The sequence below is a fragment of the Amblyomma americanum genome, chromosome 1, assembly GCF_052857255.1.
Source record: "Amblyomma americanum isolate KBUSLIRL-KWMA chromosome 1, ASM5285725v1, whole genome shotgun sequence".
In the NCBI taxonomy this organism is placed as follows: Eukaryota; Metazoa; Arthropoda; class Arachnida; order Ixodida; family Ixodidae; genus Amblyomma; species Amblyomma americanum.
In genome coordinates, this window is record NC_135497.1 from 352,020,339 (window position 1) to 352,047,093 (window position 26,755).

The 26,755-nt window shown below is 45.9% G+C and overlaps 1 protein-coding gene and 1 long non-coding RNA gene across 3 annotated transcripts in view; both read left to right on the top strand.

The window, feature by feature from the left end:
* The first annotated feature begins 6,473 nt into the window (after positions 1–6,473).
* Positions 6,474–26,755, top strand: part of LOC144115566 (uncharacterized) — a 74,666-nt gene continuing 54,384 nt past the window's right edge. Inside the window, exons 1-6 of one of the 2 annotated variants that reach the window (XM_077649995.1) lie at positions 6,474–6,565; positions 6,676–6,812; positions 6,906–7,057; positions 7,125–7,271; positions 7,416–7,472; positions 14,646–14,704. In XM_077649995.1, the coding sequence (XP_077506121.1) occupies positions 7,266–7,271; positions 7,416–7,472; positions 14,646–14,704 (122 nt within the window). In that variant the 5' untranslated portion in view covers positions 6,474–6,565; positions 6,676–6,812; positions 6,906–7,057; positions 7,125–7,265. Of the gene's footprint in view, positions 6,566–6,675; positions 6,813–6,905; positions 7,058–7,124; positions 7,272–7,415; positions 7,473–14,645; positions 14,705–26,755 lie in introns of those variants that run through there. The other variant, XM_077649994.1, reaches the window with a different exon arrangement.
* On the top strand, positions 16,477–25,691 carry LOC144115567 (uncharacterized). Its single transcript, XR_013311453.1, has 3 exons — positions 16,477–16,887; positions 20,745–20,845; positions 25,570–25,691. It is a non-coding gene; the product is annotated as an uncharacterized LOC144115567 (long non-coding RNA).

A 26,755-nucleotide genomic window follows, 5' to 3' on the forward strand; every position in this document is an offset into this window, starting at 1 on the left:
GAAGCGTCGTGCGTCGGCTTTAGTTTCAAGGCGCCCAATTTAAACGCGACCGCCCTTCAGCACCTATCCGTTTTTTGTGGCAATAAAATGAATAAATAACTTGGCCCTTGCAACCGTGGGAGACCTCGGCGCCGCCTGCTGCCCCGTGCAACCGCGCCGTTCAAGGAATCCCAATCCGTTGGCCCCAAAGCCCCGATCATCCTCCGATGGGCGCAACGCGCCGACCTTGTCCATGCGCCTCGCCACTCCCCGCACTGGGATTATATTTAGTGTACAACGGCTGCTCACGGCGGAAGGGGGAAACGACCCGCGGGCGCCTAACCTAGCCGTGCTCCCTCAAAAGCATCGCACGCTCTGTGGGGCTGAGGTAGCTGAAATGCAGGCCGGAGATTTTGCGAGAACTACGTCGTCGGGTTCGGGAACGGGATCCATCGCAACGCTTGCAAGACGCCGGTGCAAACGTAAACAGAGCGACGGTAGAGACCCCCGATAGATGCCTTCAACGTGCGGCGGCGGTTTCATTTCGGCAGCTGCTAGACCGCACCGCTAGCTACCAGAAATCACGGAGTCTCCGTTTACGTCACGTTTCACGTCACTCCGTCCTGTGACATCATAAGAGTTCTCCGCGTCGTCATAAGAGTTCTCGAGTTTGAATCGGAGCGGCGGGAAAAACTTTTTCAACTTCGAATCCAAATTTCTTTGAAATAAATGCATCTTTCGCGGCCGGACAAGCGGCAACAAAGCAATTAAATGCCGAACTATCAGATTTTGCTAACGAAAAAAATTTGATAGGGTTCTCCTCAGTGTCCCTTTAAGAGATTATCACACCTCGTTAGATTATTCCTGCACATTAGAGCATTTCACGAAAGTTTTCGGTTATATGCGTAAAAAAAAACAGCGCAACAAAGCCTTTCTGTGCAACAAGACGTAAGTCTACCGCAAAGGCAAAGCGCAACAGTGCCTCCTCACCCCCTGATGGAGCGACCATCGTAACCGACCACGCAGCGTTTAGTGTCACCTGATGTTGGGTTGCACAAAACCCACGAGCAAATCTTAGTTATGCGCAAGTTGTAGCCTAAATTAAGCCACCATAACAGTAATTTTCTTTTCAATGCGACAGTTCTCGTATCGCAGCCTTCACCTCATGACACGGCGGCGAGCGCAGCCTGTTTACGGCGTCTGCTACGCGGGCGACGAGCGTAGGCGTATCAGTCGACAGTTTCGAACCGGACACCAAAGCAAACTTAGCACACCCCGCAAACCGACTCGGAGGCAGGCGTGAGCAGGGCTCGCTATGCTGTCCAGGAAGTCCATCTCGATTTCCGTTGAATCCCATCCGAGAGAAATGAAGACAAAACAGCCTTCCTTTTTTTTCTCCCCCCCCCCCCCCCCCCCCCCCCCCCCCCCCTGCTGGCGACTCGTGCGTCTGGACGCAGCTTACACTGAGCCAGGATATTGAAAACAGCACCTTACCCGCCGCGGTGGCTCAGTGGTTAGGGCGCTCGACTACTGATCCGGAGTTCCCGGGTTCGAACCCGACCGCGGCGGCTGCGTTTTTATGGAGGAAAAACGCTAAGGCGCCCGTGTGCTGTGCGATGTCAGCGCACGTTAAAGATCCCCAGGTGGTCGAAATTATTCCGGAGCCCTCCACAACGGCACCTCTTTCTTCCTTTCTTCTTTCACTCCCTCCTTTATCCCTTCCCTTACGGCGCGGTTCAGGTGTCCAACGATATATGAGACAGATACTGCGCCATTTCCTTTCCCCAAAAAACCAATTATCATTATTAAACAGCACCCAACAGTATGACAGTAATTTTTCGCGCTTCTATCTTATTCATAACATATGCTTTTATCAAGTACGTTTCTTATTTTCTCGCAACTTTTTCGTAGCTTCCAAACTTCCAGACCAGTTTCATCAAGGGAAATCAAAGGAGCCGTCTTTGCCGAGTTGGCAAAAGGGAAAGGGAACACGAAAGGGAAACGAGAGGGGGGGGGGGAAACGAACTATAGCAAGGCCATCAAGCCGAGCGACCGCCTTCTCCTCCCTCCCTCTTTTTTTTTCTCCTGTCATTGTTTTCTCGGCCCATTTGGAAGGCTGGACGTCCGCGCAGAGCATATCGCAGCGCACATCATCACCCTGGTCACGATGCTGGCAGCCCGCGCAGAGTTGCAGAGAGCGGGCGAAAATTTTAAAAGAATAAGAAAAATGATGCGTGGACAGGACAGCAGCCTAAAGAAAGGCAACAGCTGGAGAATCGCTCACCGTGAAAGTCGGCGTCTTCGTAGCCCGACGCACTGCCGCGGCCCGTGGAACCGTAGCGGCGCTCAGCCGAAGCGTCATTGGCGAGCAAATTTTTCTCGGTCTTGGACACCGTAAACCGAGAAGTCATTCCGCTAATCGGTAGTCCGCAAGCGCTATATGTGAGAACTTCTCAAGAGTTTGCAGTGTCTCCTTCCGTCGATGCTCGCATGCATGCAGTACGGATGTCTCTCCGCTCAAGCGCTCGGTCACACTTGGGAGCCAAGCACGCGCGCACGCACACGCACTCCGCTCATATAAAACGCGCCGCGCACTCGACGGGCCGGCCGTCGCTCGAGTTCACCCCTGGCGCGAACAAAATTCAGATCTAGCCGTGAAAGAGACTTTCAAGTTCAGCAAAAATCGTTAATAGCTGCTCTACTGCCCAAGAACAAACTTTCCTCGGCCGCTCCGAACTCCACTCGGAGTTTTATTTGACTGATGCCGCTTGACTGGCGCACCACGCTCCCGATCTGTGCCCGCCAGCTCACAAGCAACGCGTGCAACAGACCTCGAGCCGCTCTCTACCTGCTCTCTGTCGTGGTGCGAAAGTGAGGAAAGTGAGGCGGAGAGAGCACGGCCAATGTTGAGGCTAACCGTGTAACATGGTTAATGAGTCGACTACTAAGATACGGGGTAATGGAAGTTAACAGGGCAGTGTACGAGGTCAGGCCCCACCCTTTTGCACAGGATGGCATTCACTACGGTGGTGCCACTTTCAAAAGGGTGGGTAGTAGGATACGTCGCCAGGCAACAGCTTTTTTGAGGGGACCAGAGCGCTGAGGGAACCAGTGTAGAGAAGGAAGAACCAAGATCAAAAGGACGATGGAACCATAGGAGAAGAAATAGACACAAGCGCCAGGGCCAAGTTAATTCAGATACTGGTTTCATTAACATGCAAGGTGGTAGGAAGACTGAAATGGGAGGAAAGAGAAGAACAGTTAAGGCAGGAGAAATTAACAGTGTATGCTTTAGTGGAAACGCATCTTAGAGACATGAAGCAACCACCCTGTAACCCAGACTACGCATGGGAATATTGCACTAGAACAGAGGGCAGCAGAAAGGGGGGTGGAATCGGGGCATTCATTCATAAAAGTACGAATTTCCATAGGGTTAAACTAGGATGCAAGGAACATTTATGGCTAAAAGGAAAAGTGGCAGGGGTGCAAACACTCCTTGCCTTTGTATACCTGTGGACAGGAGCTAATGCCAAAGAGGAAAACAAGAAAAGGTTAGAATGTATTGCAAGCGACATTGATGAGCTAGGAGGACAGGGCGAGATATTTATATTAGGCGACATGAACGCACATATAGAAGACATGGATGGGTACACAGATTCGACAGGAAGCATGCTGCAGGAAATGTGTGACAGGCATGATTTAGTTGTATGCAACAGTACCGAGAAGTGTGAAGGGCTCACGGCATGGGAGGCAGGGAGTCTGCACTCGACGATAGATTATGCACTAATGTTACAGAGGATGTATAATAGATTAGGCGTAATGAACATAGAAAAACATGGTTCCAGAAGTCTAGGTAGTGACCACAAGCATATCAAGTTGAGTTTCAGAAGAGAAACCAATGTAGGACTGAAGCGAGATGAACAATCACAGGGGAATTTTTACTCGGAAGAGCAATTGGAAGCAGCAGCCAAACAAATTGAGAAAGTGGTTTTTGAGGATAGTGAAACAGAATGAACTTATACCAAATTAATTCGATTATTAGAGCTAGAGCTAGCTAAGGTGCGAGTAAAGCTAAAAGGGAAAAGACGCGAACCCAAGAGTTGGTGGGATGAGGAGGCCAAGAGGGTGATTGAGAAACATCAGGAAGCGTCCAGGGAACACAGATATTCCAAGAGGAGGGGTGAACCAGAAGTTGAAGTAGACAGAAAATGGGATACCTTCATAAAGTTTAGAAGGGAAGCATCCTATTTTATTAATGAGAAAATTAGAAGAAAGGGTGCCCAATGGATGTCAAAAGTAAATAAACCGGATAGAAAAGCCACTCAAAAATTCTGGAAATATCTAAATGCAATGAGTAATAAGACTAGGCTAGAGAAAAGATTTATTGTTACAGATCAGGGTATTCGACTAGAAGGGGATGAAGCGATAAAACACATAGGAACAACGATGACAGAAAAATTTAAAGAAAGAAATGTTGCACATAATTTATCGAAGGAGGATAGACCGGTTACTCCAATAGCTTCACTTGAGCAAAGAGAGTGGGAAAGGTCAGAGAAGAAGGTTCCTAGTGGCACATCAACAGGACCAGATGGTATTCCGATTATGTTATTAAAGAAGCTAGGACCAAAATCCAAGCAAACATTAATACATGTATGAATAAAATGATAGTGGATGGGAAAGCCCCCGATGAATGTGATTAAGTAGAACGAACATGATATATAAGGAAAAGGGGGACAAAGCTGATGTAAGTAACTACCGTCCCATAACAGTGACATCTGTGGTGTACAGGGTGGTGATGCAGATTATAAAGGACAGATTGCAGGCTTGGGTGGAGAACGAGGGGGTGCTAGGGGAACTAGAAAATGGGTTCCGGAAACAAAGGAGGTTGGAGGACAATATGTTTTCATTGACGCAGAGTATAGAGATTGCCAAAAAGGAATACAGGGCCATATGGCTAGCCTTTCTGGATATTAAGGGAGCCTACGACAACATTATTCAGGAGTATCTGTGGGACATACTTGGCACATTGGAAGTGGAAGATGGAGTAATTAATCTTTTAAAAGATATATGTAAAGGTAACAGAGTGCTTATAAAATAGGAAAAAAAATGTATCAGAACCTGTAGAGGTACAGCGGGAGGCTTAGCCAAGGATGTCCTCCGTCTCCTTTGTTGTTCATGTTGCACCTGCAAGGGCTAGAGTCCAAGCTAGAGAGGAGCGGACTAGGCTTCAACATTTCTTTTTTCAAGCAAGGAGAATTGATTAAACAGTCATTACCGGGACTAATATATGCTGATGATATAGTGCTAATGGCTGACAACAAGGAAGATTTACAGAAGTTGATAGACATATGTGGTACAGAGAGAGATAGATTAGGTTTCAAGTTTAGTAAGGAAAAATCTGCAGTCATGATATTTAATGATGAGGGCGGTGAGCATAGAACACAGGAGTTCACGCTAGAAGTAGTGGATGAGTACAAGTATCTTGGGGTGTGGATAAATAAAGGTGCTGAGTATCTGACAGAGCATGAAAAATATGCAATGAATAAAGCTAGTAGGAATGCAGCTGTCATGAAAAATAGGGCACTGTGGAATTACAACAGGGTTGAAGTGGTAAGAGGGATCTGGAAAGCGGTGATGGTTCCTAGTCTGACTTTCGGTAATGCGGTCATGTGCATGAGACCAGATGTTCAAGCAAGGTTAGAAATTAAAGAACGTGGCGTAGGGAGGCTAGGTTTGGGAGCACATGGCAATACACCAAATCAGGGGGTACAGGGTGATATGGGATGGGCCTCGTTCGAGAGCAGAGAAGCTAGCAGTAAGATAGAATTTGAGGAGCGATTGAGAAAAATAGGGGAAAAGCAGTGGGCTAGAAAAGTTTTCAGATACCTGTATATAAGGAATGTTGACACGAAATGGAGAAAGCGAACTAGAAAATTGGCAAGCAAATATCTGGACAGCAGTAGGGTGGAAAACCAGCAATTATCGGTTAAGAAAAAGGTTAAAGAAAAAGAGAGAGCTCTGTGGAAAACAGGGATAGTGACGAGATCAGTACTGGGAACATACAGTATTTTTAAGCAGGAAATTGCCAAAGAAAATATCTATCATAACTGTAGGGGAAGTTCTTTGTTGTTTGAGGCCAGGACGGGGATTTTGCGGACTAAGACATATAGAGTCAGGTACCACGAGATAGACACGATGTGCGTTGCGTGCGGAGAGGAGGAGGAAACGGCTGAACACTTGATACGTTTCTGTAAAGGGCTTCACCCTACAGTGGAAGACAGCGGGGCTGATTTATCCAAGGCATTGGGTTTATGGACAGTGAAGGGAAAGTAGATTTTAAGCGGGCAGAAGTAACCAAGCGAAGATTATCTGATTGGTGGCTAAAATCAAGAGAATAGTAAAATTTCTTAAGTCATGGCTAGGTGGCTTGAGCCACCGCCCGATTTAAAGGGTTCAGCCGTATCCATCCATCCACCCATCCATCCACGTTGGCGCGCGGATCCGGTGAAAAGGCGATGCGGCATGTTCCGGAGCTCTGCCCGGCAAATACGATTTCACAGAAGCATTGAGTCATGTATTCTCTGCGGTAACTATGAGGCCTTTAACGTATTTTTTTTACTAATTTTCATGTATAAACAGGTTCTTGTTTAATGCAAAGACGTGAAACGAGCCACTTAGACGGTAACGTCTTTGCAGACGGCAGTTTTTCCCCTGTCATTCCGACGGTGTTTATGAAGATCGCCTACATCGCTTCCTAAAACGTGTCATTCATTCTCCGCGTTTGAAACACTGAAGCGGCAGCACTGCTCAAGAGACGCAAGAAAGCTGTTCCCGTTCGTATGCTTGACTTGCAGTGAAGTATGGTGGTTATTAATAGTTATAATAACACTTATTGTAGCTAGGGTTGTCTGTTTTTATTCGTCCAGGACGTCGTTGCATCTGCGCCGAGGTGTTGACGAGAAACTTGCAATGAACAAGCTGGTTTATTGCAACAACTGCTTTGCTCAACCAACCGGAACATCATTGTTCTTTGTTACAAATTGCGCACATGTCTTTTGCCGGGGTTGCAAAGAGGAATGTGAGTACATTCCCTTTATTAACGGGTGAAATGAATTTGAATTCATCTCTGTTGTACTTCTGCTCAGGCACTCGAAGCAAGTGCAAGATTTGCAACGCAACATGTTCAACTGCCCCCTTGAGTCAGAATGTATGTATCCCGACTTCTCGTGCGTTCAGCACAAAAATAAGGGCTGCTCACGTTGTAACTGGTTCTTTTTCAGAGGGCAATGATGGTAGTAGCTTTTGCAGTCACATATTTGCAGTCACGTAGGGAAAAATGCATGCAGTACCATGACCTTATTGTATCCGGGTGCTTCTTTATTGTCTGCTTCGATAAGAACCCAGCATTACTGTACTTTTTTTTTTTTGCTTGCTAGATCACCGGATTCCAGGTGTCGCAGCTCTCCGGGCTATCTGCATACCTGAGGCAACAGGTACGAGCAGAGCTTTCCAACCTATTGTACAGTGAAAGCTACACTAGGCTAGTCAGCGGCGCACTTCGGGAAAGCATCCCTTGTCACTAGCCGCGGGCGTTCATTGGGTTCATTGGCGTTGACAGCGTTGCAGAGGCCGTTCATTTTCACAAAAGGAAAGGTTCACAACTGGCTCCATGGGTCAGTGGACACCTCAATCTCACTTTCATGTATGTGGCGTTGGTTTCTGACTGCAAAAATTTGCTTTGATTGCGTTGCGCACACTGGATAGGCAGCGCGCCCACCCTGCCACCCTGGCAGGTGGCAGTTAACGGTTGATCGTGAGCGGTTGGTCACCACTTCAACGCTGTGGCCTATTGCTGCAGTGCCACATGCCAGTCAGCCACAACGTTGCTAGCACTAATACATGCAGCCCACATCTCTCTCTCACCATACCGAGCGTTAACACACCTAACATAGGTCGCCGGATCGAATCCCTGCCGCAAGCTAGACTAACTAGTAAGTTTATGCTGCATTAAAGCCGAAATCTTATGCCGCCATTCGAACACTCTGCATGCGACAAGCGGTTGAGCCACACTGTTCATATGAAGATTCCTAAAGACGTGGAATTGGGAGTATATATGTCGCCGGTTGGAATCCCTGCCATGAGCTAGGCTCCAACTTGTAAGTTTATGCTGCACAAGACGCTGAATTGTATGACACCATCCGGGACATTCTGCGGCAAATGGTTTGGCCACAAATTTTGCACGAATCTCTGGACTAAGTGGCCCGACTTTGACGCCTGCCAGACAGGGACATTTATACCGGCTTAACATAGTTTAGTTTAGAGTTATGGTGCTCGGGCGTCACGCTGCCGCCTGTTATTTTATTCTATTAATGTAACCACCTCGGCTACCATGGGATACAATGTCATTGCTGTGGAGGCCGCCATCTTGGATTCTATCCGTGGAATCAGCATAACTCTGAGGCTCGAAACGTGACCAGTAGAGCTGACACTCTAAGAACGAACTGCAGAAAGATGAAAAAGCTTGAGGGCCAAGGCCCCACGTATACTACATAGACAAACGGTCTCAAACACACCTGCGGCAAAGCTTAGTCGTGTGACCCGTAATGATTTCAGTCTCTGTCCTGAAAAAGCGTTGATACTTTTCACATTTTCACTCTCTCACGGCTTGGAAGAACAAATAATTCCTCGACGTACTGTCATCCCTGGCTACACCAATAATTAGCTTTTCCTGAGAAGGGCTTACAAATTTAGAATATGATGACCTTCGACACCATGTTTCTGCCACATTCGGAATTTTAACATGACAGCGTTAAGGCTCCCAGTCTTCAGCAAATACGTCGTCGCCGTTGTGAGCAAAAAATCACTGGAGGATTACAACCTAGGTGGGCCACTTGGCACATGAGACCTTGTGGCGTCGCATAACCTGCCCACGTGGTTGTGAGAAAACTGACCACCTTGGGATGTGGTAGTTCAATGATAGGTCGCATGAGGTTGGATCAGGAAGAGCAGCCTGGGTCGCACAAGCACCTGCCATCGCAAGGTAGTGGCGCATCGCTTAACCAATGCATCACTGCACCAGAAGTGATATGAGGACTCCCAGGGATCTAGAATGAAAAGTTGAGAATGACCATTTCCGCATATGTGGGCATTAACCCATTATCTCTAACCAAACAACATCCGTCCAAGAACAGTGGATCCGAACACTGGAACCGAAGTGAAAACCTAAGTGCTAACGCACCTAATTTGGATTTGGCCTAATTGCGCAAATGGACCGTGTTTTTTTTTCACTTTACTGGAGACCAAACCCAACTAAAATCTTTGCTCTGACAATATTAATATAAAAGTAGTGCTCATTTCTGTACATGTCATCACTTGAGGCCGTCACGGCTTGGTGGTCAAGCGTGTTGCTAAGTTAAAGAGGATTTCTTCGCATGATTGTTTAGATTTTTAAAATTTTTTCAAAGAGGAAAACTGCACCTCGTATTTTCTCAGGGTGAAAGCGTCTTCGTGTAGACTCGTGTGACTAGAATTGATTGAACATGCAAAATGGGCAGGAGATGTAGAGGTATTAAAAGCAGTAATGAAGGAAGATGAAGATTAGCGGTAGAAATAGTAGAATAGAAAAAGGTCGAAAACTGGTCGTGTTTGCATTCACCGCCAGTGTAGTGCAATCCCTGGCTACAGTCACCGCATTGTAATGGCCTATCCGCCTTGCAGGTATGTGCTATTATGTGTTGAGGACAAAACAGCACTATCTGCCAGCACCGAAATAGTGGAAGACGATCATGTTCCTTACTGCGCCCATGGAAAAGGACAAATTTTTCTGGGTTGCCCCTGGTCGAAGATACTTATTGGTACAACCGAATCTATACCACTGGCTATTTACGACCAAGAAGTGTTCTGCTATGTTTTGTTGAGTTGTATGATGAATAAGCGGCCAAGAAGTGGCAGCGGTGAAAGCTTGAAGGCTGTATCGGGAAACAACGATCAAGCGAAAGAAAAGAAATAGTACATGTCTATGTTTGTGGAATGGAGAAAAACAAACTGCTTCAAGGCTTTTCATGCACATCAATTGTGGCCTTCGGCTCAAGTTATGCTCAAGGTAACCAAGACGTGATTTTTGTCACATGAAAAATATATGTGCACCTAAGGCCTCTACAAGGGTAAAAGATCGTGTCCTGAGTTGGACTGTTTCAACCACTATGCTGTGGCCTCCTCGTGGGAAAGCACGATTCATTATTCGGTAACCATGCATATGCACGATATGATTTTACTTTTTGGTTCCCTAGCCAAAGTAAAGGACCTGAATAAGGGAATAAAAAAATTCTAGGACTGTATATGAAAATCAGGGCTAAAAGGGTTAGAGGTTAACATCAGACAATTATGCATAAAGTAAGTGCAAAATTTGGCCAAGATCTGGCGCTGTTCACGACAGATGGTGCTCAGCTGCATTTGTGGACAAAATTGTGTAATGCTGTAGATATACTGCGCTACAACACGCGCGTCGTCCGAATATGTGCACCCACGTTCACTCTCTCGAGTGGAGGAGCAACGCTGGCGTATATTTTCATAGATCATCATCATCAGCCTGACTACGCCCACTCCAGGGCAAAGGTCTCTCCCATGTCTCTCCAGTTAACCCTGTCCTTTGCCAGATGCGGCCACCATATCCCCGCAAACTTCTTAATCTCATCCACCCCCCTAACTTTCTGCCACCCCTGCTACGCTTGCCTTCTCTTGGAATCCACTCCGTTACCCTTAAGGACCAGCGGTTATCTTGCCTTCGCATTACATGCCCTGCCCAAGCCCATTTCTTCCTCTTGATTTCGACTAGGATGTCATTAACCTGCGTTTGTTCCCTCACCCACCACCCGCTTCTGGTCTCTTAATGTTACGCCTATCATTTTTCTTTCCATAGCTTTTCTGTAGATATTCTGTAGCATTTAGCATGGTATCTTTTTACATGAAAGAGACATAGAATATCTTTTATACGTCGGTAATTCTTCTGCTGCAAGGGTTACGCAGCGGAAGTATCTATCTTACTTTGTAATGTCACCTGTTTTTATTTATGTGAAAAAAAAGTAAAATATTTGTGCTCCTGCCGACATTTCTTAGAGTTCAAGGGGCCAGCATCAGTCTCCCGTCCTGCGGCTACAGTATACATGCTAATGGCACAGATATGGAGCTTTTAGTGGAATCATGTTGTGTTATATAGCTTTATATAGCTTATAGCAGCACACCTATCCAGAACCATCACGAAAAGCTGAACGAACTCTAAAGGAGGATGCAGGGACTTGGACCTCAGGTGCTGCGCCTAGTTCGGCTTTTGAACTAGATGCGCTCGAATGTCACTTTGAAGTTTTGAGCTTTACACATTCCAACATATGGCTGACGGTCCTTGTGCTAGCAGCAGTAGTGGTAGCAGCAGTCAAGGTAATATCGCCTTCATTATTATTGTGCCTCGAGTTTCTGCTAGACTTATTACTTTTTAATCGCGGCTGGTAGTAGTAGTAGTAGCTTGAAAAAAACCAGTCACAAAAGACAAGGGACAAGAGAAGCACTGTTCACGCCACAACGACTGGACTGTCAACTGAGATTTATTAGACAAAACATAGTCCCAGCAAGGCCAGCAGTGCATGCGCAACAGTCACATCACAACTCCCGTCGCATAGGGCACACAAGATGCACATCTACCGTGACCGGCCTAAAGAAGCGAATTCCTTCTCGAGTAAGCACACCGAGGTTGTGCTAATGCAATCTTGGCCTGACAAACTGATATGGTATGCTTCCTAGATTTCTCGCTCTTGCTTTCCCTTGCCTCTACCAAGAATCATTACATTGCTGAACTGTGGATAACACCCAGATTCATTGCAATGGCGAGGCAAGTTGGCACCGTCATCAGACCCCAGGGAGGAGTGGTGCTCACGCAGCCGGTCATTAATACATCGACCTGTTTGGCCTATGTATACTCTTTCGCATGTGAGGGGAACTTGTACACGGCCTGAGCGACACACGCCGTGAAGCGGTTCTCATGCTGCGTTGTGCAAACGTGGTTCCTTTCCCTGCCTCGAGAAATGCGCGAGCACAGACCCGAAAGCTTGCAAGGGGCAGAAAACACCACACTCACTCCCTGCTTGGCCACAACTTTTTTGATGCTGTGGCTCACTTTATGCACGTATGGCATGACCTCAAGTTTCTTGCGTTCAGTTGCTCCACCATCAGCCCGCTTTGTCCGTTCTTTCTTGAGCTTCTGAAGCAGCGATTCAGCCACTGCTTTCAAAAGATGCTTAGGGAACCCCGTGGCTTCCAAACGTTGGAACTGATTATCAAGGCCCCTTTTGATAGCGTGGTGACAGCTTTTTTCCAGTGCATTGCGGAAACAATTCATCGCAATCCCTCTCTTTACAATGTTAGAGTGTGCAGAACCGAAAGGTAAAAACATCCAGCATAAATGACCATCGTCAAAGAAGGTTATTTGCAATTCTAGGAGCCTGATAAAATGATTGTTATGGAGTTCATGAGTGAAATTAAGGGCGCGTGAAGGTTTAAAAGCACTCAAAACATCGTCTACTGCGGCAGGCAGTGTGTCATTAGGTAAAGCTGTAAAAGTACTAAAAGATCGTCCACGTACCGAAAAACTTTGCACACACGCTTTTCCTGAAGTAGTTCCTGAAGTGTTCTGTCAAATTTTGCTAAATATATCTGAGAAAGCACTGGAGCAACGCTAGAGCCAATACATATTCCACTTTTCTGAAGGAACAAGGAGCCTTTGAATTCAACAACGGTTGATGACAGGTAAAAAGATAACACCAAAAAGGCATCAACCGACATGTCACATGCCACATTGAATTCCGACATACCACATAGAATTCAAAGGCTCCTTGTTCCTTCAGAAAAGTGGAATATGTATTGGCTCTAGCGTTGCTCCAGTGCTTTCTCAGATATAGTTAGCAAAATTTGACAGAACACTTCAGGAACTACTTCAGGAAAAGCGTGTGTGCAAAGTTTTTCGGTACGTGGACGATTTTTTAGTACTTTTACAGCTTTACCTAATGACACGCTGCCTGCAGCAGTAGACGATGTTTTGAGTGCTTTTAAAGCTTCTTCACGCGCCCTTAATTTCACTCATGAACTCCCTAACAATCATTCTATCTGGTTCCTAGAACTGCAAATAACCTTCTTTGACAATAGTCATTTATGCTGGATGTTTTTGCCTAGAAGCAAGAATGCTCTGTTACCGTTCGGTTCTGTGCACTCTAAGATTGTAAAGAGAGGGATTGTGATGAATGGTTTCTGCAATGCACTGGAAAAAAGCTGTCACCACGCTATCAAAAGGAGCCTTGATAATCAGTTCCAACGTTTGGGAGCCACGGGGTTCCCTAAGCATCTTTTGAAAGCAGTGGCTGAATCGCTGCTTCAGAAGCTCTTGAAAGAACGGACAAAGCAGGCTGATGGTGGAGCAACTGAATGCAAGAAACTTGAGGTCATGCCGTACGTGCATAAAGTGAGCCACAGCATCAAAAAATTTGCGGCCAAGCAGGGAGTGAGTGTGGTGTTTTCTGCCCCTTTCAAGCTTTCGGGTCTGTGCTCGCGCATTTCTCGAGGCAGGGAAAGGAACCACGTTTGCACAACGCAGCATGAGAACCCAAGAACCGCTTCACGGCGTGTGTCGCTTAGGTCGTGTACAGGTTCCCCCTCACATGCGAAAGAGTATACATAGGCCAAACAGGTCGTTGTAGTAATGACCGGCTGCATAAGCACCACTCCTCCCTGGGGTCTGATGACGGTGCCAACTTGCCTCGCCATTGTAATGAGTGTGGGTGTTATCCACTGTTCAGCAATGTAATGATTCTTGGTAGAGGCAAGGGAAAGCAAGAGCGAAAAATCTAGGAAGCATACCATATCAGTTTGTCAGGCCAAGATTGCATTAGCACAACCTCGGTGCGCTTACTCAAAAAGGAATTCGCTTTTTTAGGCCAGTCACGGTAGATGTGTATCTTGTGTGCCCTATGCGCTGTGAGTTGTGATGTGGCTGTTGCGCATGCTCTGGTGGCCTTGCTGGGACTATGTTTTGTCTAATAAATCTCAGTTGACAGTCCAGTCGTTGTGGCATGAACACTCCTTTTCTTGTCCCTTGTATTTTGTGACTGGTTTTTTTCAAGTTACTATGAACCAACTGGCCCGCATTTCAACCCTTCTGAGTAGTAGTAGTAGTATTGGTTTAATAAATTAATAAAGAAATAAGAAATGGAAGGAAAAGATGTTGCTGGCCGCAGCATTTGATGTCTTAAGAGGAAACAAAAGGGACGGGGAGAAGACAGATAGGGGAAAACGCAGATAGCACTGATGGCGAGAAACGACAGGGGTTGATTTTTGTCGAGTTTTGCGATGTAGCTGCCCAGCTTGTCTGGTTCAGTGCACTTTAAAGGATCCAGGGTGGTCGAAATAAATGAGGTGTCCTTCACTGTGACGTCTCTAATATGCCATGTGCATTATCAGTAGTTTAACCCCTTACACTATATCATATTAGTACCATGCCATGCCGTACCGCACTGTACCATACCAAACCAGTTCTTTTGCCATTTCTTTTTCTTGCTGACCATATGCCTTACGCAAGATCCGCTTCCTTGTTACCCTAATAGCATCGCACGGCTCCATCCTTGCAGGTGAACTCGCTCAAGGCATCCCTCAAAGCGGCCACTGATAACTGGATCAAGCACAAGCAGTGAGTAAACCATATGCATGTGGCGGTTACGAGATCTGTCAGGTCAGCGAGGAAATGATTACGATTAACGTGTCCATTTCAATGCAGCCATGAGTAGCATTTCTTTTCAAAAGCCATATGCCTGCGCTCGGGTGGATGTTAACTGTAATCATTTCCTCCTTCGCGAACTGCTCCACCTCAGAAGGCTCCCCCCATACACTGCTCGATAAGGTGATGACTGTGGGCACTGCAGCGCCTTTGCCTTCATGAATTTTATGCGTGTGCGTGTGAGGGGTAATCTGCATGCACGTGTACGCAATGACAAGTGACTGGTTGTGTATGTTTTACATTTGTTTTGTTTTAATTTTTTATACCCGGCCAGACACCATGTGAAGGTGCCCACCCGCTTAAAGGGCATGGGCACTAATCCATCACCATCAGCAGCAGCAATAGTTGCAGGTGTAGCACTGGCATTGATGTTCTTTGGAATTGGAATTTTATTTTTTGGATCATCAAGAATCCTGGAGCCCAGAGCTCGAGGCAGATAAGTCTGAGTGATGAGGCTCTGGGCACCAAGTAAAAACATACAGTACAGGAATGCGTTTACAGCAGCACTGTGGGACATTGTTTACAAAAAGATACATGCATCAATACAAAAACAGGAACCAATGCATCTGATGAAATGAAAATAACTCGTCTGAATAACGCAATGAATAAAGCACCAGGGATATGAAACAGCAAATCTAGCAAATGAGGATCATTGAAACAAATATCAAGTATACAAATAGTTGAGAGAAGGTTAAGTCTAATAACCCTTTTAAATGAACGAACAGCTTTGAAATGCTGAGATAAAGTGTTGATGAAAGGGAGTTTATGAACCGAAACAACATAAGAGATTATCTGCATACCATAACTAGTTCTAATGCGAGGAGTGACATATCGTGTGTGTCTGAGGTAGCATGCATCATGTTTTATGAATTTTGTATTGAAAGAATTCAGTTGTTTGTCATGTTGTACCAGACTAACAAAAAATACTGGAGTCGAGATTATATTAGGGAACAGTAAAATAATGTTTTAACCCTTTCGGCCCCAATTTTTTTTACCCCTTGAGGGATATTTTTTCTTGTATTTTACTTCATTGCCACCCAAGAAACATATATACATGAAAGATTTCTTCAGGACCGAATTTGTATAAAAGGTGGCGTTGTATCCTCTATATAGGACACCTGGGCTTACTGGTTGTAAAATAGAGCAATATGACAGAGATTGGTGTTAGTGTTTATTTTAAAGCTTCCGTGATGTTTAGAAACTAACGCAGTGCTTTCTTTAACTTAAAACAATTAGTAGGCTGTGATTATTGCCTGTGAGAGGCCTTGAAACAATTCTTCGCTTTTGTTATGCTCAGCTAGACATTGCACTCCTCACATTCCGTTTTTGGTTTCTATTTGCATTCGTCCATCTTGTATATATAGTATTGGACGCATATATCGTGGCATGCTGCCACAAATGTATTAATATTAACCACAGAGAAAACTTTCCGCATCTGTTAAGGCCTTGAATATCTTTGAAATAACACACAAAATTCTAATCGGGAACACACCTGTAGCTATAGAGAAAAAAATGCCAAAAGATGCGCATACCAATGCAGCCACTGCTTTGAGTTTCCACCATCTTTTTTGTTTACTCTTGGCGGCGTTGCGACAAGGACACAACCATTTTCAGGCAGGTAGGCTGGAAATGCTGCTAGGCCAAAAAACGTGACGTCACACATGTGACGTCAGTGGGCTCGTGACATATGATGACGTCATGTCTGGTTGTGGACAAGCACATTTTCTTTAGATTTTTCCGAGAGTTCCCCACATTTTTCCGAGCGTGCGCGCCCCGCTCTCGCTGCCTGCTTCTGTCTGGAATAGCATCAGTATCCCAACGAGGGTCAACATCAACCTGATCACGGTGACCATGACTCTCACCACAATGATGCTGGTCATTATAGAGATTTCAGCATGTGCTACAAGGTCTTCACTAAGCGGAAGAACATGCTGAAGCGTATTAGTAATACCCAGAAGTTGGAGACAGAAGGAGCATCCCTTAAGTACGACCAGTGCAGCAGCAGGCTGCAACACTGGAAAATTTGGTTCGTGACTGCTGCGTAGTACACCAGTTCCCTGCCGAAAGCCTGCAGCTTACCCTTGAGAACGACAAAGGTAATTATTTATATATCATGCATGAACTTGCGCGCGGTCAGCTACTGTGACGTCTCTGAATGTATCTTTTTTTGGGGGGGGGTGGGGGAGTTTTTTCTGCGAGCTTCTCGTATCTCATATTTATCCGTGCTCGGTGCTGTGCTCCTTTTGTGGCCTGTGTAGAGCGTGCTCAAAGGGCGAGCTCGACCGTTGTGCATTTGTGTCAGTTGCCACTTCTTGGTGTAGCATACAGCTTTTAAAGATATGAGGTTAAACACGGTCCGAGTTCCATGGGGATGTGCATGCACGACAAGCCACAGGCGACTCAAATATGACACAAGTGCACCGACAGACAGGAGTGGTCGACTTTGCATGTCATTGCATGCATGTAGACAGTTCTGGAGAATGCTTGACAAAGCCCCTATGGACCTCCTTCATGTTTGTAAACAAACGAGGTGGCGCTACAGTCGCTAGCGAGCTCGTGGTAGGCAAAAGGTCGGGGAGTGGCGTCGCGGATAGGTGTTGAGCGCGGGTTTTCAAGGCTTGTAGGCGCGTTTCCAGTTTCTGCGAAACATAGCAATGGTCGATGCTTCCAACTTAGTAATTTGTCGAAGTACACGAGCTCGCATTGTCCACGTGCGGCCTATAAAGAGAAATAGTTTGTCACTGTATTGTATATATGGTTAGTAGTAAACAAGTAGAAAGCGTTCCTGCCGTTTATTTATCCGCTAGGCATTGAACAAAAAAAGTTTTGACACTCTGCACTAGCCGGAATGATTTTACTTCGGGACAATAGTGAGGGGAAGTGCTGGCCTTGTTTCGTCGGAGCAGACATGCGCTCATCGTCTGCTGACATACGTACGTGTCGCGCTGTGCGAAAAGTGGGGACAGCGTCGTGTCCCTGATCTCTTGTCTAGCTTAGCGCTGTGTTTAGCCGCATGACCACGCACCAGCCAGGCCGACTTGTCCTCTTGTTAAGCTCTTCGATTTAGTAAAATTTTTGATTTCTAGAATTATTTTCTTTCCTAGCCCTGAAGTCTAGTTTCGTGACAAAAAATTATAGCAAAATATTGAGTACAAATTTATAAATTACGCTTTTTAGAAGTGTGGTCGTCAAAAATTGTGAGGTAATTTCTTTGATTTCAGTGCCGCATTTCTTTGACCAAAGCGAAAGCGAAGATGCCATAAACGAGGGAATAAACTTTAAGGTTCGTTTTGTGACCTCTCACATTTTCTGCGACTGGATCACTCACCTTCGTAATTCGCATGAAAATCAAATGATTCCATTTGTCGCAAACTGTTCCTGAGACATTGTGGAGCGTAATAAATCTCGATTTTTTTCCCTACACGTGCAGTACTGTGTTAGTTATTTCTTCTAAGAAACGTTTTCATGTAACTATGCATGCATAAGTACTAATCATATAGAAAAAGAACTAATCGCGTCATAGTACAGAACAGGGCTTTATGTACATGCTGGCATAAATAAACTGCACACTATCTACTCAATTATTTAGACCTTGGAGGAACTTGACGGTGTTAATTATATTTACCCAGAACTGCACCAGGTATAGCTATAAATAAAAGGAATTACTGAAACTAGCGTAGGAATTCCATATTTGCACCAAGTTTAGTTACATATCGCATGCATGAATAACGAAAACACTTTTCATTGCCGCGTCCCCTCTCAATCTCGCCACGTGTCTGTTAGTAGCACGCCTGCGGCTGCTTCTTTCCATACAAGCTTCGCGATCATGTACTACCTCATGAAACATGACACATGCATGATGCAGTGAAAAAGCATATGGCGTTTAGCACACTTAAGGTACGCACGCTATTCAAAGCACACCAACCGCGCAAGATTGACACAACTTACCAGACTTCTTTCTGCTCGAATGAAATAATTACGTCGTCATATCAAGAAACAGTTTCAAGTAAATATTAAATGTAATAAAACGCGCCATTAAAACATGGTGTGCTATTAACAAAAAACGCATTCCTTGGGGGGCGAGTGAACCTGTCGGCGCCTCGTGCACTCCGGCTCAAGGTGATAAGTACGTGTGCAGCTGCATATGTCTTTTTTTTCCTTGAGCAATTATCAGCCTACTATCCTGAAGTTCTGGTGAATGAACGCAGTAACTTGCATGCTGTAAGTGCATTGAGTGGCAGTGCCTATCGACTCCCAGACTTCGCACTTTACTACAGTGGCCCAATGCCTGTTAGCCAGTTTCCGAATGCGCCATTTATGCGCGAGAAACCTATCGAGGCTAATTTAATATTTTTTATGCTACTACGCGGATCAAGCAGTGACGCAGCTGGTCAATTCATGCTGCTTCTGCAGTGCACAGGCTTGAAGCAGCCGCCGGTAGCTGCGGTAAGCACGGGCAAGCGGAACCTGTTTTGCCTACCATGCGAAAGTCGCTGCTAACGTCAGCGCCACCGCATCTTCGTGACGTCGCGGGGTGAAGGAGGTCCATAGGTTTTGTTAGTGCTGACATTTCGCACGGGATATTAAAAAAAAAAAGGTTTCTGTAGGACGACTGCGACATCAGTGTTCAATATGTTGTATGCGTACTTTGACAATAAGTGACACCATATAGCGGTATTTGGTTGGACTGCCGTGCTAGAGAACAAAACTGCTCGTTTCTCTAACCTGCGCACAAATATTGTGCTGAATCGTTCGCCACAGTCTGTTGTGTGCATATTTATGATCCATTTGCTAGCTGGCCCAGCAAGCGATAGAAAACGAGGATCGCACAAGGGAAAGTCGCAGCCTAGCGTAATACCTTGCGAACTCTTTTAGTGTGAACTGTAAATAAATCTATACAGATGTTTAACTGCAAAGCCGGTGATGTGCCTTCTTAGATAGAAGTTCTGCCTCCTCTCATCTTTCATCCTGTTTTCGTTTTGCATGGATTTCCTTTCGGCAAAATTAAGGGCCCTAATTGTTTGAGTCGATTTCGATAAGCTTTTATATATGACAGCTGCACGCGAAAAAGCTTACTTGGCGATCAAGAGGCACATGTTCGTCGTTACATTGCTGCGGACAACCCCTTTTAAAATTGGGAGCCAGAGTTGCTTGTCGGGCGAAATCAAGTTGCGTTTTTGAAAATCGACACACGGAAATGTTTGCTTATGGCTTGTCACTCTTGCAAAAGTGAATGTACTTAAGCTCTGGAAGAATTGCCATTATTTTCGGCACAAATTCCGCACTCTGTAGATATATTCCGCGTATACAATCTGTGCATCAAAAATGCATATGCAAGCGCTGATCATATATGATCTGGACTGTAAGAGAAAAAAAAAAGTCTTGTTTCTAAGAAAGGCTCATGCTTTCAGTATCCTCGGGTGCACATGTCCGCAATCCAAATAACATATTGCATTCCAGTATTCTATCACCTAATTGCACTCTTCTGCGTGAAAGTGGGTGTTATTTAGGGAGCAACTAGGGGCAGCTAGCAAACCCGCATTCAAATGTTTATTCAGGTGGCGGCAACAGAAGCACAGCTCGAGTATCACAAACCTTCGTGATTGAAATGCATTGGGAATTTGAAGATATACTGAGCAATTTTGAGAAAAAAAATGCGCTGTATATTCTGCAAGGTGCGAAGTTTCAACTTTTAAACACTTACAAGTGGGGACAGCGTAGTGCAAATTAGAGTACACATAATCCACAATGTTTTGTTTTTTTCTATCAGCCATGCTTGATGAGCACAGGAGCATTTTTTATTTGTCATTGACATTGAGTGTTTTCAATTTGAACACCGTTGTACATAATATTTTGTACAGTATATTTTTCCACATTTTACAGAATTCCATGAAGGAAGAGATCCAGGTGTGCAAGTTAATAATATCTGTATGTTATAAAATCTTACCGACAGAAGTACAAGGACGTTCTACAGCTGCAACATGCCTGGAGTGGCTTGACCAAGTCGAGGCAACAAGACTCTTGCGATGTAAAGTCAAGGAAGCTGCAAGTTTGGTAAGACATGCTTCTCTTTTATGATCATTACAAGAGAAGAGAGTACTTTCAAGGTCTTGTACCAGAGGACACATTATGGGCACGATACCAACATCGCACACCTGAATATAGGTTTCCTTATCTGGCTCCACTTTCTGCACTTGTTCACAAAAGTGCCAGTGCAGTGCCAGTTCTTGCAGCGCGGGTGTAACCTGACTCTAGTACTCCCGGTGCAGTGGCCAAATTGAGTGCAAAAGTGCAGAAATGTTCGTTTGCTCCGGCCATGTGTTGGTGTTTATCGCGCGGTTTTAACTATGCACGGGATTGTGCTAGTTGTGTTCAGCAGCGTGCACTTGTTAGAAGAGGCACATCTCATGGAGTGGCCATTAAATTTGTTAATTCCAAAAGTGATGAAAATTTGACTCTGTCTTTTCTCTTGCATTGTGCATAGTGGGCCAGGTTGACCATCACTGTGTCAACGGGTACTTGAGAGAGAGGCAACGAACTTGGAATTCAAGAAGTTATTCAGACTTGCTCGAGATGACCTTTGAGTTTATACATGTGGCTCAGGCTGTTGCCGTTCTTTCAAAATCTGCAGTTGTCAGCCAATTACAGCAGAAAAGAGTTGCTTGATAACTTGGACTTATTTGAACTCAACAACTCGTGTTCACTGTCAGTAGACGGTGCAGCGGAGTGACTATCAGAGACTGACTGGCTGGCAAAGGTGTCGGCTGACGGTGACCTCAAAGACAGTCGCTACTGCAAGCGGAGGTGCGGATGATGTTGCAGCGAGTCATCACTAACGTTATCATCCACATATTAAAGATCTCACCATCTGCCTCTTATACAAATGCTACATCGTGCTGCATGTAATAATATTTGCACACAAAACAGATATAGCATAAAGAAACTTGCAAGGTTGGACAGAAAGGTGAGAACCCATATGTAGTGCACCTGCCAGGCAGTCGCTTACATGCACATACACGGGCATGCACACACACTGTCATTTGAGCTCTTTGGTGAAGGCATGGCGCAGATGCTGTATCTGGCATGGGCACACAGCTGTCTCAACGCCACTTGGCCGTGTAGCTGTCTGGTATTGAGCACACTGCACTGCTTGCATGAGAAGAGCACTCTCTGGGAAGCTATCGCGGAAGAATTCATACAGCACGAAGTCACATCAAGTGCAGAAGTGCAGGTGGCGCTAGCTGCACTGTTAAATCGAGTGCAAAAGTGGTGCACCTCCTGAACCAGTGCAGAAAGTGCAGCCAAATCAAGGAGACCTTATGGCTGACCGTGAAAGGGCAAGCATTCCTGATGACCTTTCGAAAGGAGTTCTCATGAAGACAGTACTGAAAAAAATTGGATGGGCACTTAAGCTCTATCTTAAGAATATGACGTGAGTGTTAATGCACTAATTAATAGTCATTATCAGTTTACATTCTTCTGTCCCTGTGAGTCCCACTCCATGGGCAATGGTGCAGTGGTTGAAGGGACCCTGAAATGATTTCGATGGGCATATTTTAGTACAACAGATCTGTAGAAGCGATCTTTTTGGGTATTCGAGTCAAATTTGAAAGCTGTTCGTGTACCGTATAATTTAGAAATAATTTTTAAAAATTCCTGCTCGCAGTAGCTCGCAACTGATTAGGATGACACACCTCAGAGCATGTCCCCTACCCCGATGACGACAGTGGGCAGAAGAGCCAGCCTTCAATCTCGCCCCGTATGCTCTCTAACATCATCGAGGTAAGGGACGCGTGGTGAGGTATGTCGCCCTAATCGATTGTGAGCTTCTGCGAGCAGCGACCTTTAAAAATTATTTCTAGATTATAGAGTCCACTTTGTTCTTGCCTTATAGAGTCCCTGAGAAGGGTGTTTGAGGTTGTCTATAAAATGCTCACATTATGTAGAGACCAATGAGCATTCATGCCGCGTACAGGACCTGCCGTGAGCCAATAATTTACAATACAATTTTTAAAACTCCTGCTTCTGCACCTAGCGGTGACCTGCGGTGCTAGGTTTTCGCCCGAATCCGTGCTCGTTGTGTCATGTAGCGCTCATTACTTCAGCAGCGGACTGCTAGTATTGGTTCGTGCATTGGCAGCCAGCAGAGGGGGCGAGTGCGAGGAGCTGGTGGAGGAGTGCAAACATTTCAGTGTGCAAAAAGTGACTAGAGGAGAGTGAAAGGCATGAAGACGTGGAAATTCATATTTTGACTACAGATAACTCAGCTTGCACAAAACGCGCCTGAAAAATTCTTGCTGGAGGATATTTGTAAAGCAGCGTCCTTAAGCTTGCTATGCACATCGCATCTTTGTTGAGACCTGCTTTCACTGCCGCTTTAATGACAGCGTCCCAGGAAGAGCAGCTGAAGGTATTGGGGTCATGAACAGTATGTGTTGATTCTGCACTTGGAACAATAGGGCAAGAATTTGAATTGGTTACTCTTTTGATGGTGGATGAGTATGGAGCAGTATTGCCTATGGCCTGCTTCATCTGCAGAACAATGCATGTGCAAACCTTGGCAGCATTTTTTTAATCCATGAAGTCCTCCACAGGAACCCTGTCACTAGAACTTCCCCTGTGGTGGCTCGGTGGTTATGGTGCTCGGCTGCTGACCCGAAAGACGCGGGTTCGATCCCGGCCGCGGAGGTCGAATTTTGATGGAGGCGAAATTCTAGAGGCCCGTGTACTGTGCGATGTCAGTGCAAGTGAAAGAACCCCAGGTGGTCGAAATTTCCAGAGCCCTTCAAAAAACCACCATAAACCAGAACTTCCACGTCACATGATGCATCTGAATACTTCAAAAGGTGCGAGTTCAGTGGAGGCGAAATAATGGAGATCCGTGTACTTACTCTTCGATGTCAGTGCACATTAAAGAATTCCAGGTAGTCAAAATTATCTGAAGCCCTCTGTTACGGAGTCCCTCATAGCCTGAGTTGCTTTGGGGTGTTAAACCTCATAAAACCAAGCATCTGAATTCTTGAAGGCCTGGCTGACAGTCATGAGCCCACCTCAAGTGAAGAATTATTTAGGTGATAAAAGAAAAAGGAAAGAAGAATGTGCTGCTGGAGGGCAGTGACAAGAATGAGATGGCTAAGCTTCTCGAGTCGTCTCTAGCCAACATGGACCCTAGGCTTCAGGAGTTTATTCAGTACTTCGGAGGAAACTATGCTCGCTACCAGGAGATGTGGGCCTACAGTTTCTGAACAAGGCTTGGCATCAACACGAACATGCATCTTGAAAGAATTCACAGGACTTTAAGGCATTGTTTCCTGGAAAATAATAGGAATCATCATGTTGCAAGCTCATCTCTGCACTGATGGACATGACACAAAACTCTTTGATGGAGAGGGTAGGCCACATTGTAAAAAAAAGAGAACAAGCAAGATGAGCCAGATCGAGAACCACCAGAGATCTGCAGTGGCAATTACTGCATCTGCCAAGAGGAATGAAGAAGGTGCATGGGCTGTGCAATCCTAGTCCACAAAAGTCCTCGCACACACAGTCTCAAAATTGACAAGGTGTGCCCACTCACCTCTGAAATGCACCAAATGTGTTTGATGGTCTTCATACACGTGTATTCACTGTGTGGGCATTACTAGCCCACCTGAAAGAAGAGATCAGAAGATCCTGAAAACTACTCAAGCAGTGTCATCAAACTCGGCAAATTTCCTCATTTTGGAAAGTGTTAATATAGCAGAAGCCTCCACGAGCGTGGCAAACTCAATTTGTCTTGGCCATGGTGGAAGTGGTCAAAGAATAATATCAGAGGAAAAAAATTCTCAGGAAGTGCACAATGAGGTCAGCAAGCTTTTGGACTCTGTATTCAAGATCTGTGAAGACAATGTGAAGCAATAAATGCCCCACACATCAGGGGACCCAGCAAACAATAAAATTGAAAGATTTCATTCTACTAAGAAACCATGTCTGTCGAGCTCAGGTTCAGGTTTTTCGAGCAAGCCAAGCTTCAGAAGAAGAGCACGAAAAAGGCAAATTCTCAACAGCAGTATCGAGGCTACTCTTATGAATACATCCCCAGGACACTACTTTTGAAAGGTGTGATCGCCCTTTTGGCACCCTGTTCTAGTCATTGCATCTCCTTGACTAGTTTACCTGTGTACTTATCAACATAACCAATGAAGTATGTAGCTATGGGGTACCAGTTGGGCGGTGTGTGCGTTAGAGAGTGAGAGACACTTCCATGCTCGCCACATGTGCTGCAGGTAAGTATATTTTTCTTTCAGCAGAGTGTCTTGCACACTGCAACTGCAGCACAGGGGTTTTGCTGCATCTGGCTGAGCCAGACCACTTCTTATCTCAGCAGACCCTGGCTGCTATGGAGTGCGTATCCCAGGTTACGGATAGGGAGGCTCTAACTAAGCACCTGAGTTCAAAAGGCACTATAGGTTTGATTAAATGGAGGCATCTCTCCAGTCACGGCGTGTCTTACTATGCCAAGGGTGCTTGGGAAGAGTGGAGCTTGCATGTGCAGACCAATGGGGTTTCCACTGCATTGTCACATTCCTCACCTGTACATGTTTTCTTCTCACTCAGGTCCATGGTTGCATGTTGCTAGCAATCAACAAATTTGCTGTGAGGGTGCAGCTTAATGCACACATGTTCTGGTCAACTTTGCTGGGTGACACATAACACTATTATGTGGTATGAAGTAAGAGGCAATTGTGTGCAGAGCTAAAAGAGATGACTGCTCTAATTTGTGCCATTGTGATGCATTTCAGAGGACAAACAACCAAAGAGACGTGAGGACAAAAATGCTGGCTTTTCATGATTCCATTGAAGATGTTATTAGCGTCAGTTATGGAAATACTTGGAAGATGACAATATATACTGTGCCTTCTTTCTTTTTTCTTTCTTTTTTTACTGATACTATCAGCCCTGTTGAAGGGCCATTAAAGGAGTGGAAACCACAAACAAGAAAAAAAGCAATTTTAACAAATCAAATAGGGGTAACGTGCAATGTATGCAAATAACTGGTCACACTTGGATAAAGGTTTGGAGGGGAGTCAGTTCGACCATATTTGTTGAAGATAAACCGTGAAGCCAACTCTGGACCCTTTCCAGTTTGTTACGGTTTTTCTCTGTGTAAGGATCCCAGACAATTTTCGCGTACTCAGTTATAGGTCTAACCAGAGTCCTATAAGCCAAATTTTTAATTTCAGGTGATGCACTCTTTAAATTGTGCTTTAGGCTCCAAAGGGCTTGTTAGCCTTATTACTACATGGTGATACGGGAATAAAAGAAGAGGCGGAGAGCGAGCGCGAGCGGCGAGCGCGCGGCTCTAGCACGAGGGAGATAGAACGAGAAAGCTTGGCCGCCGCCGGTCGTGCTTCGCCGGCTCTCCTCCGTACTGCTGCTATATTTCTCTGGGCGGGCCCGTGGCCACCCCGTGGCATCCCACACCGTAACATTTTGGTGGCAGCGGTGGGATCATGCCGCTCACCCGCTCCCAGAATCAAGCACCCGACGTGCCAGACGACAGGAGTCCACCACCAGCCGATAGCGCCGACGACGCGGCGGCCGGCGCCGCTAGACCTAGGCGCTCGGAGAGGCTCGGCTCTTCGCAGCAGCCGGACGCCGGTGTTGAGCGCCTCCTGGATACAGTCACCCAACGGATGGACGCATGGGAGGCCCGTCTGACTGCCCAGGCTGGGGAGATGGAAGCTCTCCGGCGCGAACTCCGTCGCCTGGTGCCAGCCGAGCCGAGCACAGGTCAGGTGCCTTTGGGCGTCCCCGCCGCCGCTGTTTACGGCTCTGCCGTCGCTGGGCCTGCGGTCGTGGCCGCCAATGGCGTGCTCGGCGCGGGTGCGTCCTCGCCGCAGTGTTCGTTGGACGTTGTGGAATTGCCCACATTTGACGGCACCATCTCGTGGGATGCTTACCGCATCCAGCTGGACGGTATTGCGG